This window comes from Protobothrops mucrosquamatus, unplaced genomic scaffold (genome assembly GCF_001527695.2).
Source record: "Protobothrops mucrosquamatus isolate PMUCROS unplaced genomic scaffold, P.Mucros_1.0 scaffold_294, whole genome shotgun sequence".
NCBI classification, from domain to species: domain Eukaryota; kingdom Metazoa; phylum Chordata; class Lepidosauria; order Squamata; family Viperidae; genus Protobothrops; species Protobothrops mucrosquamatus.
In genome coordinates, this window is record NW_015386370.1 from 2338589 (window position 1) to 2355377 (window position 16789).

The 16789-nt window shown below is 44.5% G+C and overlaps 1 protein-coding gene across 1 annotated transcript in view; it reads right to left on the reverse strand.

The window, feature by feature from the left end:
- The window catches only part of CUNH1orf112 (chromosome unknown C1orf112 homolog), a gene marked incomplete at its 5' end in the record, with an annotated part of 47744 nt that overhangs the window by 26796 nt on the left and 4159 nt on the right, over positions 1–16789 (reverse strand). Inside the window, 7 exons of the mRNA XM_015832034.2 lie at positions 268–348; positions 890–1028; positions 2864–2948; positions 3157–3319; positions 8041–8181; positions 12044–12148; positions 13606–13694. Coding sequence (XP_015687520.2) covers positions 268–348; positions 890–1028; positions 2864–2948; positions 3157–3319; positions 8041–8181; positions 12044–12148; positions 13606–13694 — 803 coding nt within the window. The remainder of the gene's footprint in view (positions 1–267; positions 349–889; positions 1029–2863; positions 2949–3156; positions 3320–8040; positions 8182–12043; positions 12149–13605; positions 13695–16789) is intronic.

Consider the following 16789-nt stretch of genomic DNA (forward strand, 5'->3'; position numbering starts at 1 on the left):
GGGTTAATAATGCACTTGCCAATATAATTTAATGCTACTTAGGTGGTAATGTAGTTCAGAATATTTTCATGAAGAAGTGTTTTTGTTGTTTTAAAAGTACTACATGGAATACTATTAATATTCAAATGGAAGATTTAGAGAAAAATTTAGAGGGTTTTAGTACTGAAGTTTGGCCATGTTCATTTGTAGCTTTGGGTAAAAAGTGCATAACACCACCATTAGTAAGAATGCTAAATATTAATAAAATTGAAGCCAATTATAACTTACCTTGATGTAGTGCATTAGAGAATTGGCAAAGAATCTACACAGTTTTATCGTTCTCTGGAATATTTTATAATCAATAATCTCCTATTCAAAAAAAATAAAATAAAATACCTGAAATGTACAGAACTAACAATGTCCTAGAAAAATTATCTAAGTTCAGGTTATCTCATTCCCACTCCCCTGGACAAGTCAGTGCAGGTAGGAACTGAGGAACATTTGGGTCTTCTAATCACTGATGTACATGATAATGACAATTTAACATGATCAGAAGAAGTGAGGAGGGAAACACTTGGTTATATTATGAAATTTGTGGTACAGCTGCTAATGTGCCCCTTTTAGTTGTGTAAATTTAATAATCTGATACAAGTGCTTAAGAATTTTGAAAATAGGTTGAGTTTTAACAAGATCTTTGCTTCCATTGTAGGTCAGGCATTTTATAGCCAGTCTGAAAAAATATATAATTTGTATGCCAGACTATAGCATGCTCAATTTATGAAACCGACATTATTTTTTCCATGAAGTCTCCAGATTAAGGCTCAGAGCCACATTAGTTAGGACTTGACACTTTCCCCCCCAAGATATCGGAGAGCATCAGTTTAAGAAAGGTGTGTTATAATCTATTCACCTGGGTTCCAGACAGTTTCATGTGTTCAGCCAGTTGCAAGCAAGATTGGAAAGAAAACAAGATGTCCTCACAAAGGCCACTAAAGATATCAGAATGTTTCAAACTGTCCTTTATTAAGGATTTGTGCTTGAGAATCTGCCTGGCAAAGACAAATATTCAACAGTTCTTAACAGTTTTCAATAGTTTGGCATCATTCTTTCTAACAATGAACAAGTGTGGATATGGCAACTAGTATATATGGGGAAGATCAGCATCTGTCACTATTGATGCAGGCAACATTAGAGGACTTGAAAAAAGATCTTAGTTTTCTCTTTTTTCTTCTTCTTGTACTTTAGGCTTACACTTGTGACAAAATGCCCCGGGTTCACAGATTCATGTTGAGTGATCTACAAGATATTGAATCGACAGTGGTCCTGACTAGATGAATACAAGTAACATTTTCTGATCTTGGTCAAGACTGATCAAACTGTGGCATCCAGAAACAGGACTCACATTCTACAAATTGGGAAGGCTCGTACAGATGTGGTTTTCCCCCCAAAGTTGTTTGTAGCTGCTCTCAGAGATGTCTGAGTCTTGGAGTTACAACCTGCTTGGGGCAAGCTTGACAAAACAGATAAACTACACAGTTTTCTTTTGGGGTCATAAGTCAAAACAAATGCTGACTAAAGATCAAGAATTTATTGTCACAGTTTTGCTGTTTTCAAATAGCTCTGAAGATTAATCTAATGAGATCACCAGATACCGGATAATTCAGAGAATGCTGAAAAACTACCCTAAAAGAACAAGCCATGATCTTACCAGCAGTCAGAAGTGGAAGAAGACGTTTCTGTACATAATACAAAATGGGTACTGTTCCTGCCCCAAATATGGTATAGGGCAGTGGTGGCGAACCTATGGCATGCGTGCCAGAGGCGGCACTCGGAGTCCTCTCTATGGGCACATGTGCTGTTGCCCCAGCCCCACCTTCCCCCGCGGCCCCCTACTCACCAGCAGTCCCCCCAAAGAGTCGCCCCTGAGCGTGGCCCACGTGGAGCAGCGCAGCCAAGCACATGGAGCCGGGCAGCTGGAACAAGACTCCACCCTTGCACGCCATTGTGCACAGATGATGCTGCAGGGTGTGGGCAGAGGGCATAGTGCTGCTGGGTCACCATGGCAATCTGCGACAGGTCGTGGAGGCGGTGAGTGGCCCTGTGGGTGGGCGGGGCGGGGGCGGAGCAGGCTGGGGGTGGAGACAGAGTGGGTGGGATAGGGCGGAGCGGGGGTGGTTTTGGGGCACTCGGTCTCTAAAAGGTTCGCCATCACTGGTATAGGGTCTCCTGCTCAAGCAAGAGGTTGGACTAGAGTAGACATATCCAACTTGTGACGTCACGTTATATTGCGCGACGTATCGGAACTTTTTCCCCATTGCCGGCAATGGAGTGTGCGTGGTTTCGTTGTGATATATCTAGCCCGCGGGCCAGCAGTTTGACACCCCTGGACTAGAAGACCTCCAATGTCCCTACCAACCCAGTTATTCTATGTTCTACATCAATAATAAGAACAGTGAAGAACTTTATAATTAGTCAGATGGTCCTGGAAGTCAAATTTAGATTGCTAGTTAGGGAAGAGATTTAGAACAGACAAAAGAATGTACTTCTACCCAAAAACTCATAAGTTATCTGTGGAATTAATTTAACATAGGATATGGAGATAGCCATTAACTTAGATAGCTTTAAAGGGGTATTAGATACATTCATGTAGGTCTATCAAAGTCTTGAAGACTTAGTAGCCCTCCTACTTGGGAAAATCAAGCCTCTGTACACCAGATGAATTGAAACAATGAAGAGAGAAAATAGGTCTGCATCTTCTGCTACTGAATACTCCCAACATTCCCCGTGTGCTACTGCAAGATACAGAATGCAGGATGGAAACCCTATCCAATCCCATTTCAAACGTCAGATTGCATAATTAATACAATTGATAGCTTAAAATTACCTGATTATAAACTTCCATATGTTTGCGTGAAGTGCATGATCTATGCTGGAAATAGCAGAACAGATCTCCAGCATAGTGTGAATCACTATAGAGGAAATAAATATAAAAATAAAATGCAAGAAAAAATCAGTATTGAATACAATAGATGGCTATGTTGAATATATAATCAATGAAGACTTTCTATTACTTTCATGAAATTATCTTTCTTTAACATCAATGTTCATCAAAGAGAAGAGAATTTGAACATTTAGTGCCATGTATTAATAAAGTGAGATCTATTTAAAAATACACACCTGATGCCATAATTTTTATGCTGTCTTCAGTAGCATAGGAATTTACAGACAAAATATCCAATAGCATCATAAACTCTTTTTGCAAACTATAGGTCCCCTTAAACAAAGACTGTAGTAAATCAGAAACCATGTGGAGACACTCTGCATATAACGATTCACTGCTCTGTAGCAAAACAAAAATTCAAAAATAAAATTATTAGATTACCAGATCAGCAGTTAATATGGTCCAAGAAACATGGAAGCATCTATTCTTCTTTGTCTATTATGGAGCAGCTCCTGCTGGGTCTTTTTTGTCCATAACAGACAAAGAAGAAAACAATAAACAAAGCAATGTTGTCATTCCATACGTTGCAGGAATATCAGAAAAGCTCAGGAGAATTTTCAGCCAACACAACATACATGCATATTTCAAACCCAAGAATACACTAAGGGGAGGTTTGTCCACCCCAAGGATAAAACACCCAGACACAAACTGAGTAATGTGGTAAATGCAGTACAATGCAGTGAGCCATGTATAGATCTGTACATTAGGGAAACAAAACAACCACTTCATAAATGCATGGCACAATATAGGAGAATAAACCCATAGGACAAAAGTCAGCAGTCCATCTGCATTTAAAAGACAAGGGCCACTCTTTCAAAGACAGCAAAGTCCACATTTTGGACAGAGAGGACCACTGGTTTGAAAGAGAGGTCAAAGAGGCCATCTATGTCAAAATTGAACAGCCCTCTCTAACAGAGGGGAAGGGAGACAACATCATCTATCTCTACTCTACAACACAGTCCTTTCAGCAAATGTCTATGGAGATTCTCAATCATCCAGGTATGATTGTCCCAAAGGTGCTTTTTTCAGAAGGCAACTGACTTTGTTTTTTCTTGAAGACATTTCACTTATTATCCAAGAAGCTTCCAGTACTTCTTGGATAAGAAGCGAAATGTCTTCAAAGAAAAAACAAGGAAGTCCAGTTGCCTCCTGAAAAAAGCACCTTTGGGACAACCATACCTGGATGACTGAGAATCTCCATAGACATTTAGCTATGCACTTTGGGATGAACACCCTTCAAATGGTGCGAGAGTATGAACGGATTTCCAGAAAACATTGCAGACTACAGGAACCATTTGTGCTTCAGTTTGAGATTCAGACAACAGACTCATCCCCAACAGCCTGCACCTGTCTTTAATAGTGAAGGGACAAAGGGCAGAAAAAACAATCTTGCAGCCAAGAAGGCTCGGCACACATTTGCACTACTCAGGACACAGGTAAACATCCAAATGGTCCCAACGACTCTCTAAAAGAATGCAAATGACCAGCTGTCTGCAAGCAATATAAATCGTTTCATTTCCCTCCATCTACCGTGTTTCCCCAAAAATATGATCTATCCCAAAAATAAGCTCTAGCTTGATTTTTATGTGCGCGTCTAATTTAAGCCCTACCCCCCAAATAAGCCCTATTTAACAGCCTGCACAGCCGGCAGCCTGCCCATTCCATCACACCATCTGGTTGTTTGCAATGCTGCTGCCATGGGGTGAGACGAGGCAAGTGGGGGAGGAGATCACCATGCACCCCCACCCACTTACCTCAGGGCCTCGCAGCCAGGCGTCCCATGTCCCAACACCTGCCTCGCCTCATGGCAGTGGCACCAACAGCTCCATCCAGCAGGAGCCCACGTGGCCACCGGCTCACTTCTGCTTGCAGCAGGAGGCCGCACAGCGTGCCAGTCCGCCGCCACAAGACGAGGCAGGTGGGGAGGTGGAACTGCCCCACGCGTCCTGTACCCACTTATCACAGGGCCCCTGCAGCCAGGCTTCCCACGCCTAATCCTAACCCCCACTCCCCCCCCAGGGCAACCACAATGCTTAATTCCAACCCTAACCCACAATGAAATCAAGTTTGATGCCCTAATTTAATGGTAGATTTAAAGGGAACAATATTTTGACCCTCAGACAAGATGAGTGCAAAATGAAAGAGCTATTCCATAATGTTCAAGAAAGAAATTGTGGAGGACTCATGGGGCAAGAATCTTATTGCTTTCTGAAAAGGGAAGTTGGATTTCATATGGTCCGAAAATGGTGAGCAGAGTACGATAACCTCAGTCAATAGGTGGACGAGGAAAATGCTAAGAAGCACAAGTGTGGATCAGGTCAGCAGCCATTATTTTCTGAACTGGAAGACAACATCTGTGAATGGATTGCTGACAGGAGAGCAAAGGTTTGGTTGTGCCAGGGCTGATATTCAAGCATTTGCCCTTGCAATGGCACCACAGTTAGAAATATCCCCAGAAGAATTTAAAGCACCACAACACAGGCTGGATGGCTTCCTTCAGCGATATGAAGTGTCTCTTAAGAAGATCAATAACACTGTTCAAGCTGCAAGATACTGAACTTATTAAACGTGCACTTGCATTCAAGTCCTTTGTTGATGGCATCAACTTTTCTAAATACCAACATGATTGCTATGGATGAAACTGCAGTGTTTATGGGCCAAGGATCTCAAATGATAATTGATCAGAGGGGTGCCTCGTCAATCTACATTCCCTCCACTGGTTGCAAAAGTGCACGTGTTATCTGTATTTTGGCAATTCATCTGGATGGAAACAAAGCCCCACCCCTAATCATCACTAAGGGCAAGAAAGATAAGATTGAACATGTTTCAGGCATTTTGTGTTCTTGAAACTGAAAAAGCCTGGTGCGCACAAGCAGTTATAAGGAAGTGGGTCGATTTAATGCTTTCACTTGTTCTGCGAGGTAGCAAAAGAGGTCTGCTAGTCTGGGATTCAGCCAGCACTCACTGCTCTAAAAACATGAAGAAGTTCCTTGCAGAGAGAAGAATAGATTAAATAATGATTCCTGCAGGAATGACTGCCTATCTCCAGACTCTTGATATTGAAATAAACAAGCCATTCAAGGACCATTTGCACAGGGAAATCAATGATTACATTAAACACAGAATGGAGAGAAATCAGCGTGGAAACTTTGTGAAGCCTAGCCTGCCAGAGCTCGTGACTTGAGTGAAGAATTCGTAGGATAAAATCACTGACAGCTGTGTTGCCACTGCACTATGAGTAGGCTACATGGCAAAAAAGTGCTCATTTAAGGAGCTCTATTGCTGGACATGAGAGATTGGGGCCAATGGTTCTACAGGAAATGGAGTCACAAGATATTCAGGCCGGGTTTGGAGAGTTAGGACAATGTTCCAGAAGATAATGAGATGACTGTATTTGAATAAATGTAGATTGTTGTACATCAGCATTGTGGTTGCCCTGGAGGTGGTGGTTTTAGGCATTGTGAGCTAGGGTTAGGGTTAGGCATTGTGGTTGCCCTATGAGGGGGGTAGGCACTGTGGGTTAGGGTTAGACATTGTGGTTGTCTTGGGGGGGTTAGGCATTGTGGGTTAGGGTTAGGCATTTTGGTTGCTGCACAATGGGGATTCTGGACCACTTCCATTTCTATTCTTATACCAGACAGCAGGAGGACCAAGAGGAGAATTCAAGCAACGGATCCACTCAGGGGCCATTTCCATTATGACCCCTCCCTCATGACTGTCCCGTCTAGCTGGAGCGCCTGCATCGCATAAACTTTTGCACCGCATGACTTGGACATCTGTCCAGTGAGTCTTCGGCACCAAAAAACTCATGTTGCCTTCTTTCTACCCAAGGCGGCGGCAGCAGGAATAGGCGGGAGCATCTCTCCCTCTTCCAGGGAGATCCTGGACAGGAACACACACACCCCATGCCAGCCTGCTCTCTTACCGCTCTGCATAGCAGGGACTGGCCCTGGTATGGCGCCACAAGGGATAACTCACCAAATGTCCCAGGCTCCTGTCCCTGCAGCCAATCAGTGTGCCGAGAGGTGGGCCTCTGCCTTCCATCGGATGACACTGGCCAGGACGTTGGGTAAGGCAGGCAGCGGCCTCAAGTGTAGGACTGCAAGCGGTGGGCTTTTGGCTGTGTGCAACAGGCAGGGAACGCGGCACCTGAAGCACCTCTTTCTGGACTTTCTCTGGGTGTGGTGCACTGAAGGTAGCGCCCCACTCCTCACTTCCCATGAAGAACCCGTGGTCAGCTGGAAAAAAAAACCCCTCGGGTCTTACTGCTGGAGTCCAAAGGAAGTGAGTGGCCACAGAAGAAGTGGGTCGGCAGCCACGCAAGCTCCTGTTGGTGCCGCCACTGCGAGGTGAGGCAGGTGTCGGGGTGTGGGAGGCCTGGCTGCAGGGGCACTGAGGTAAGCGGATGGTGGTGTGTAGGCAGCTCCACCCACTTCCCCACTTGTCTCACCTCGTGACGGTGGCACTGGCACAACGTGCCGCATGGCTTCCTGTGAGTGGCTACAAGTGGCCGCAAGCAAGCAGAAGTGGGCCTCCCGTACATGGAAAAACTAGGACATCCCCCGAAAATAAGACCTAATGCCTCTTTCGGAGGCAAAAAAATGTAAGACCAAGTCTTATTTTGGGAAAATATGGTAGTCAGAACTGAAGAAGCTTCTTGGATGAGAAGTGAAATGTCTTCAAAGAAAAAGCAAGGAAACCTCCTGAAAAAAAAAACACCCTTTGGGACAGTCCTTTCAGCAGTTCCAAGAAGTCTCTACACCCATTTGCACTACTCAGGTGATCCTGATGACATAGATAAACCTCCAGGTGGCCTCAATGACTTTCTAAAAGAATGCAAATGACCAGATGTCTGCAAGGAGTATAAGTCCTTCCATTCCCCACCATCCAGTCAGAGCCTGGATGAGAAGCAAAACGTCTTCAAAGAAAAACAAGAAGCTCCAGTTGCCTCGTGAAAAAACACCTTTGGGATAACTATGACCTGGATGACTGAGAATCTCCACAGATACTTCACCAGTTTTGTATCTGTCAGCTCATTTTCAAAACATAGCCCCACTAACCTTGCAGTGTAGAAATGTGTTCTTGATTACATGAAGAACAGAAGAGGGAAGGCTATAGATATGTTCTAAGGGTACCATCTCCTGTCTACTACAAATGTGTTGCACACAACCTGTTAATACTTCTAACATACGTATCAGGGCCTGTAAGAAAAAATATTAATAAAAGAATCAATAAATGTTGCAAAAAGAATATTACAGCATAAATATGATGTCTTAAAATTATCAGCTTAACTGTCAAATTTTGACTTCAAAGAAAAATAACAAAGTAAATACTTTGGACATCAATATTTTTAATAAGTTTTAAAATATATATCTCCATGTTTAGCCATTCTACAAAGATCTAGCATTTGATGTAAACTAAACAAAGATCAAACTGATTTTGTTTCTTTCTTTGCAAAGGCAATGTTTAAACTTGAGAATATATATGAAAAAAAATATTTTTTATTAGTTCAGTGGCAGGTTCAACCTACATTAAGTTGATCTTAACAATATAGCTGCCTTAGGCAGAAAAACATTCATCTGAAAAATCCAGCAAGTCAAGAGAAAAAAGTAGTAGTTGCAATTAATTGCTTTTTCTGAAATTACATGTCTAAGTTATTAGCAAATTATTAGACAAACTAAGATCTGCTGGGTTGTCATTTCAAAGATATCTCCTTATCTAAACAGAATAACTAAGGACAAAACAGTGGTGGTAACAGGAGCAACTTCCAACTTCCTGCTGGCTTAACCACAGCTGACTGCCCTCCAGCAGCCAATGGTGGGACTGGTCTACCCCACCTCTGGTTGACTAGAGCATGACTAGTCTGCTGAACCTCTGGGTGGCAGTATTGCAGGGCTGAAGGAGCCACAAATTTGTCAAATTTCAATTCCACAGGAGTAATGGGCCCCAGATTTTGGATGCGTTCTGTAATCTAGTCCATTTGGGGTACCTTGGTTCAAAAATTGTTGCCCTATGATGCACAGTTTCATTCAGTTAAAGGTTATACACATGAGAGTTTTAGTAGTTATATAAATTATATTTAGTACCATGTTTCCCTGAAATTAAGACCCGGTCTTATATATATTTTTGCCTCCAAAACAGGCACTAGGTCTTAATTTCAGAGAATGTCTTACCTTAGGACCACCGCAGCCAGGCCTCACACGCCCCAACACCTGTTGTGCCGCTGCTTGACTTCTGCAGCCGCTTGCCGCCGCCTGTGGCCAGACACCATGCGTTGCATTACACCATTGCCACTCCGCCCGGCAGGATGCCACATGGCTTTTCGGACCACTGCCACTGCTCATGTGCTTCGGGCCGCTTCCGTTGCTTGTGCAGCTCTTTGGGCTGCTTCGGCTGCTTGCGCAGCACTTGGGGCTGCTTCTGTTGCTCACGCGCTTCAGACCGCTTCTGCTCCTTGCACAACGGGAGGACACTGCATGGCTCTTTGGGCCATTTTCATAGCAGAAACGGCCCAAAGCACGTGACCTACTGCCACGAGCAACAGAAGCAGCCCGAAGCGCTGTGCAAGTAGCGGAAGCAGCCCAAAGCGCCATGCAGCGGAAGCGGCCCAAAGTGCCATGTGGCGGAAGCGGCCCAAAATGCCATGCGGCGTCCTGCCAGGAGGAGCGGCAACGGAGCAATGTGCCACATGGCATCAGGCCACAAGTGGCGGCAAGAGGCCGCAGAAGTCAAGCAGCGGAATGACAGGTGTTGGGGCATGGGAGGCCTGGCTATGGTGGTCCTACTGGTAAGGTAAGTGGGCGCAGGGCGCATGGGCAGCTTCACCCCCCTACCCCTATCCTAGCTTGATTTTTAGGAGTGTGCCCTAAAGCTTTGGAGTAAAGCTTATATTATGTCCACCCCCAAAAATCATATTAGGGCTTACTATCGGGCTGGGTCTTTCAGGGAAACACAGTAATTATATATTGTAGGTGTTACTGAGAAATTGGAAAATTACTCAATTATATTTTTTTCAGTTTATAAAGATATTTACAGTAGGTTCTTGTCTTCACAACATGAGAGCAAAATCTAAACCCTATGGAAGTTTCACTAGGAACTGAATGTTGTCCATTTGTCTGGAATGGTATAGGACAGGGGTGTCAAACTCAATTTCATTGAGGGCTGCCTCAGCATTGTGGTGCTCTCGGGGGTGGGGCGGGGAAGCATGGCCCATTGGGTGGGCGTGGCTGCGGTGGTCACGACAGACTGGGTGGGCATGGCTAGGGTGGGTGTGGCCACCTCGATGTTGTTTGTGGGGGGACGCCTATGGAGGCCGGGCAGGGTTGGGGGAGATCCAGGGGGTCTCTGGTGGGTGGGGCGGTGGGCAGGAGGTTCATCCTGCAGGGCAAGGCAAGGCAGGGCAGGGTTCCATTACGATAAAGCAAGGCAAGGTGAGGCAGGGGCCATGGCTACTGCTGCCTGACACCATTGGCCCCTGCACACAGAGGCCAGCGAGCACTTGGGGGCCGACGGGGGCCGTCAGCAGCCGCAGCCTGCCAGCCCCTCGACCAGCGCACTCTGGGGCTCCGCAGCCTGCTGCGAATACTGGGCCAGCCCTCTAGCAGCAGGTGGAGTAGAGGAGGGGGGAGGCACATGATGCAGACCATCAGACGCACCTACTCCATCCCATATATTTTTGCTTGTGGTTGGAGAGCAGGTCGCTGCTGGTCTCCTCGGCCCCCTCGCAGATCTTGCCCTTAGCCTCTGTGTGGAGTCTGTTTCCCTCATGCACCCAATGCACCTTGGCCCCATCTTGGGCCGCTGCCGCTAGCAGCTCGCACAGGTCCATTAGGCCGCTGCCATAGCCCGGACCGTCTGGCTGCCCAGCACAAAGGAGTGAAACAGCTGGCTAGCAAGCTCGAGTAGGAGGTGATAGAGCATGCCCAGAGCCAGCAAGCAAAAGGCCACCCCAAGCAGGGAAAGCCGGATCCCCATCGGTGCCATGGCCCTCCAGTCCCAGCTAGGATTGCGTGCCTCCCCCCCATCTCTGCTGGGCCTGGGCGGCCATGACGCCGATGGGGATCCGGCTTTCCCCGCTTGGGGTGGCCTTTTGCCTGCTGGCTCTAGGCATGCTCTACCACCTCTACTCGGGCTTCCTAGCCGACCGCTTCGCCTCCTTCGTGCTGGATGGGCCTGCAGCTCTGGGCGGTGGCCTAATGGACCTGCATGAGCGGCTGGCGGCCGGTACCGAGGTCCGTGAGGGGAATGCGCTCCACCCATAGGCCAAGGGCAAGACTCTCGAGCGGACTGAGATGACTAGTGGTGACCTGCTCTCCAATCAAAAAGAGATGGGACAGAGTAGGTGTGTCCAGCGGTCTGCATCACATGCCCCCCCGACTCTGCCTGCTGCTGGAGCGCTGCTGCTGGAGGGCTGGCCCAGTATTCACTGTGGGCTGCGCAGCCCCTGCTGCCAGATACCGTCGGCCCCTGTGCGCTCACTCTCCCCTGTGCGCACGTCTTGGGGTCTGCCGGGCTGGCCAGGGCAAGAGCGGCGGGGGCCAGTCCCTCGCCATCTCCAGGTCATCCTCAGGGGCCAAATATCAGCCAATTGTAAGCCGGATCCAGTCTGAAGGACTTGTGTTTGACATGTCTATTATAGGAGCTCCTGCCATGGGGAGGAGATTGGACTACAAGATCTCCAAGGTCTCTTCCAACCCTATGATTCTATTTCAAAGCATACAGCATTAATGGTTTTCCTTATATTTTCAGCCTGGATGAGAATAGGCAGAGGCACATCAAATATTAATAAAAATCTGCAAAATATGTTCAACACATTTCAGTTTTTAACTTTACTAAAAATCAAGACAATTCACAATTCTTACATTTTTTTTCATCCAAAAAATAATGGGAATAGATACAGATGCCTTTTAAAAAGCCATAGACACATTATATGCAACAGGAAAAAACCAGCAACTGCTCACACATTTTCAGTGGATTTACTTTTTGTAGTTGGTATAAATTAGCCCCCCAATTTTAAAATTGTATATAAAAAAAGATATGGACAATTCTTTGAGCTAGATTTACCTGAAGATTGTTTCTTAATATCATGTTTAACTGTACATTCTTATTTGTTAATCTTTTGACTTCATTGGATATTTCATATAATAAAAGGTCAAATAATTCTACGGTCTGTTTGAACAAAAACAATCACAATTAAAACAATATTAACTGAAAGCAATAAATTAAATACAAACGAAACATGATTTGTTATAAAATGGGATGACATTTACTACCCTTGATAGCTTTTAACAAATACAAGAGAAATTCAAGTTATGTAGTGGTTATCAGCTAGGACACTCAAACAAAAAGTCTTCATATAAGCAGACACTGGATTAAGATATCCTATTTAAGTTCTTCCAGAGATTCTCTAGAAAGAAACTGAAGAGCATGAGCATTAGGGAACAGGAGTCCCAGCTTTTATTTTCTTGCAGTGCAATAGCACAGCACTACAATAGAAGCTCCAAATTTAACAGACAACTTGGCAGAGAATGAGGAGGGCCAAGAGGCCATAGGGGGACAGCTAGCAAAAACGAAACAAAATTCCAGCTGCATATGAATTATTGTAGCCTTTTTAGATTCCAGCCAGTGCTTAGCTAAATTAAATTTGGTTGATCCCACAATACATTTTTATATTATGCTTAGGTATATAGATATTTACATAATCTTCTTTATTAAAGAAGCATACAGGTAGTCCTCAATCTATGACCTTAATGAAGCCTGCCCATTACGGTTGCAAGTGGTGACAACCATTAAGTATGTCTACCTTGCTTAATGGCCCTCATCTCTTGCTCTGATGCTGAAGTTAAATGAACACATGGGTCTTTAAGCGAGCATGGGTGGAGGTAGCCCTGGGAGGCCCATAACCAGCTGGGTCCATAAAGGAGGCAGACAAGCAACAAAAAGTTTGCAAAGTCAAAAACAGCCCAGCAGGGGGAGGAACCCAGGTAGATTAGTGCCTAGCACTGCATTCCAATGCCCAAGAGGCTTCTAAACAAGCCTCCATGCTTAGGCAACAATGGGGCTGGGTGATGGGTGGTGGGTTGGGCCTCTGCCCCAATTAGGTGGCCATCGGGAGACTGCAAACCTTTCCTGGCCCTTGCTAGCTTTTGAAGAAGCCAGCCACCTGCATACACAGGCAAGAGCTTCAGGAAGAGCTTCCCAAAATCTTTCCCTAGCTTAACCCCCTCCCTACACCAGAAACCTCTTCAATAAAGAAAACAGGAAAAAAAGCAAGGACGGACTCACTGATCTAAATGGAAGATTGTAAGTGGAAAGCTATCAACATAGCCAGTAGTTATTAGAGCCAGTAGTTATTAGAGTGGTTAATGCACCAGGCTAGAAACAAGGAGACTGTGAGTTGTAATCCTGTCTTAAGCACAAAGCCAGATGGGTGACTTTGAGCTATTCACTTTCTCTCAGTCCTACAAAGGAAGCAATGGCAAACCACTTTTGAAAAACCTTGCCAAGAAAACTTCAATAACTTGTCCAGGAAGGCAAGATGGAAAGGTGCATGTGTATGTGCATGCATGCACACACACAGTAGTTATTAATTCACACTTTTCAGCTCATAACATACAATATCGTACCTTTGGAAATATTTTGGGGAAAAAAACTTTCTCCAATTCTGAAAGTTTTATGTGAGGTAGAAATCTCTCTGTCAGAATCCTTAAGACATCTGTAAATAAGTACATTTAATAAAATCATAAATCCAAGGTTTATATCTGAGTTATGAGTCTCAACGTGACATTTTACAGCTTTTAACTACAAATATGGAAATACTAAACAGATTTTTATCTAAAAGAAAATGATTTATAAAAGAGTATAAAAAGCAATACTGAGATACAATCTCCAAAATGACAGAATGATCTTAGTGCGAATCCAAGGAAAACCATTCAATATCACAGTAGTCCAAGTCTATGACCCAACCATTGGTGCTGAAGAGGATGAAATTGACCGATTCTATGAAGCCCTACAGCACCTTATAGAATCAATACCAAAAAATGATATCCTTATCATCATGGGGGATTGGAATGCTAAAGTAGGAAGCCAAAAGATAACCGGAATAACAGGCAAGTTTGGCCTTGGAGTACAAAATGAAGCAGGGCACAGGCTGATACAATTTTGTCAAGAGAATACGATGGTCATAGCAAACACTCTTTTCCAACAACCCAAGAGACGGCTCTACACATGGACATCACCAGACGATCAACACAGAAATCAGATTGACTATGTGCTCTGCAGCCAAAGATGGAGAAGCTCTATACAGTCAGTAAAAACAAGACCAGGAGCTGACTGTGGCTCAGATCCTGAGCTTCTCGTTGCAAAATTTAAGCTTAAATTGAAGAAAGTAGGGAAAAACATTAGGCCACTCAGGTATGAACTAAATCATATCCCTGATGAATATACAGTAGAGGTGACAAATAGATTTAAGGAATTAGATCTGATAGACAGAATGCCTGAAGAACTATGGACGGAGGTTCGCAACATTGTACAAGAGGTAGCAACTAAAACCATCCCAAAAAGAAATGCAAGAAAGCAAAATGGTTGTGAGGAAGTTTTGCAAATAGCTGAGGAAAGAAGGGAACTGAAAGGCAAGGGAGAAAGAGAAAGATACACCCAATTGAATGCAGAATTCCACAGAATAGCTAGAAGAGATAAGAATGCCCTATTAAATGAACAGTGCAAAGAAATAGAAAAAAACAATAGAATAGGGAGGACCAGAGATCTCTTCAAGAAAATTGGAGATATGAAGGGAACGTTTCATGGCAGGGACCTAACAGAGGCAGAAGAGATTAAGAAGAGGTGGCAAAATTACACAGAAGTACTATACAAGAACGAGCTTGGCGTCCCCGATAACCACGATGGGGTGGGTCACTGACCTCGAGTCAGACATCCTAGAATGTGAAGTGAAATGGGCCTTAGGAAATCTGAGCAACAACAAAGCTAGTGGAGGTGACAGTATTCCAGCTGAGCTATTCAAAATCTTAAAAGACGATGCAGTAAAAGTGCTACACTCAATTTGCCAGCAAATTTGGAAAACACAACAGTGGCCACAGAACTGGAAAAGGTCAGTTTACATTCCAATTCCAAAGAAAGGGTATGCCAAAGAATGTTCAAACTATCGCATCATTGCACTCATTTCACATGCAAGTAAAGTTATGCTTAAAATCCTACAAGCTAGACTCTAGCAGTATGTGGATCAAGAACTTCCAGAAGTATACAGGGAGGATTTCAAAGAGGCAGAGGAACTAAAGATCAAATTGCCAACATACGCTGGATGATGGAGAAAGCTAGGGAGTTCCAGAAAAACATCTACTTCTGCTTCATTGACTATGCTAAAGCCTTTGATTGTGTGGATCACAACAAATTGTGGCAAGTTCTTAAAGAGATGGGAGTACCAGACCATCTTATTTATCTCTTGAGAAATCTATATGCGGGTCAAAAAGCAACAATGAGAACTGGACACGGAACCACTGATCGGTTCAAAATTGGGAAAGGAGTCAGGCAAGGCTGTATTCTGTCGCCCTGCCTATTTAACTTATATGCAGAGCACATCATGATAAACGCAGGGCTAGATGAATCCAAAATTGGAATTAAGATTGCCGGGAGAAATATCAAGAACCTAAGATATGCAGATGATACCACTCTAATGGCAGAAAGTGAAGAGGAAGAAGAGTGCAAAAGTTGGCTTGAAACTCAACATTAAGAAAACCAAGATCATGGCATCCAGCCCTCTCAATTCCTGGCAAATAGATAGGGAAGAAATGGAGGTAGTGACAGATTTTATCTTCCTGGGCTCCAAGATCACCGCAGTTGGGGCTGCAGCCAAGAAATTAAAAGACGCTTGCTCCTGGGAAGGAAAGCTATGGCAAATCTAGACAGCGTACTAAAAAGCAGAGACATCACCCTGCCAACAAAAGTATATATTGTCAAGGCCATGTCATAACGTCATACATATGGCATCTGAACTGGGACAGCCCTCCCTTCCGAGGAAGCAACAGCCAACATACTTACCAGTGTCTGGAATAGACCTCTAAGTGCAGTTTCGTCCTATGGGACCCCTCAATGGTACGTATGGGTTGGAATCTATCTCAGCACCAGCAGAAACATGTACAGGAACACAGATTCCTGTTACACAAATCAGGCGTGAAAACGCCTGAGGCAGACATAAGGAAGCTGGTGGAGGAGGTAGGGAAACATTGCCCTTGATATCCTAAGCGCTGGACGCTTAGGTTACGAGATTGGGAAAAGATAGGGCATACTTTACATCTTGAATCTCGGGCTCCAGTACAGGTATTACATCAATGGCATCAGTGCCATCAAGCAGTGGAAAAATTTGACTCAGATACTTCAGCAGGGCAACAATTAACTACAAACCTCCCACCTGATTAGGATCAAAATAAAAACTGTGCCTCCGAAAGCATCTTAAATTGGATCTTCTGAAGAGGCTAATTCTTTTGCCTCCTTACGGCCATCATTCACCCCCATAAGGAAAATATTAGAGGAACAATCTTGAAGTAGAAAAAATATATATGGGGAATTGTCAGAGGAATTTGTCAGAGGAATTTAAAGACCGGCCGTACTCAGTGAGTGGTCCTCAATGGAACCACATCTACATGGAGGGAAGTGTGTAGTGGGGTGCCCCAAGGCTCTGTTCTGGGCCCAGTGCTCTTCAACATCTTCATCAACGATTTGGATGAGGGGATAGATGGGGAACTCATCAAATTTGCAGACGACACCAAGCTGGCAGGAATAGCCAACACTCCAGAA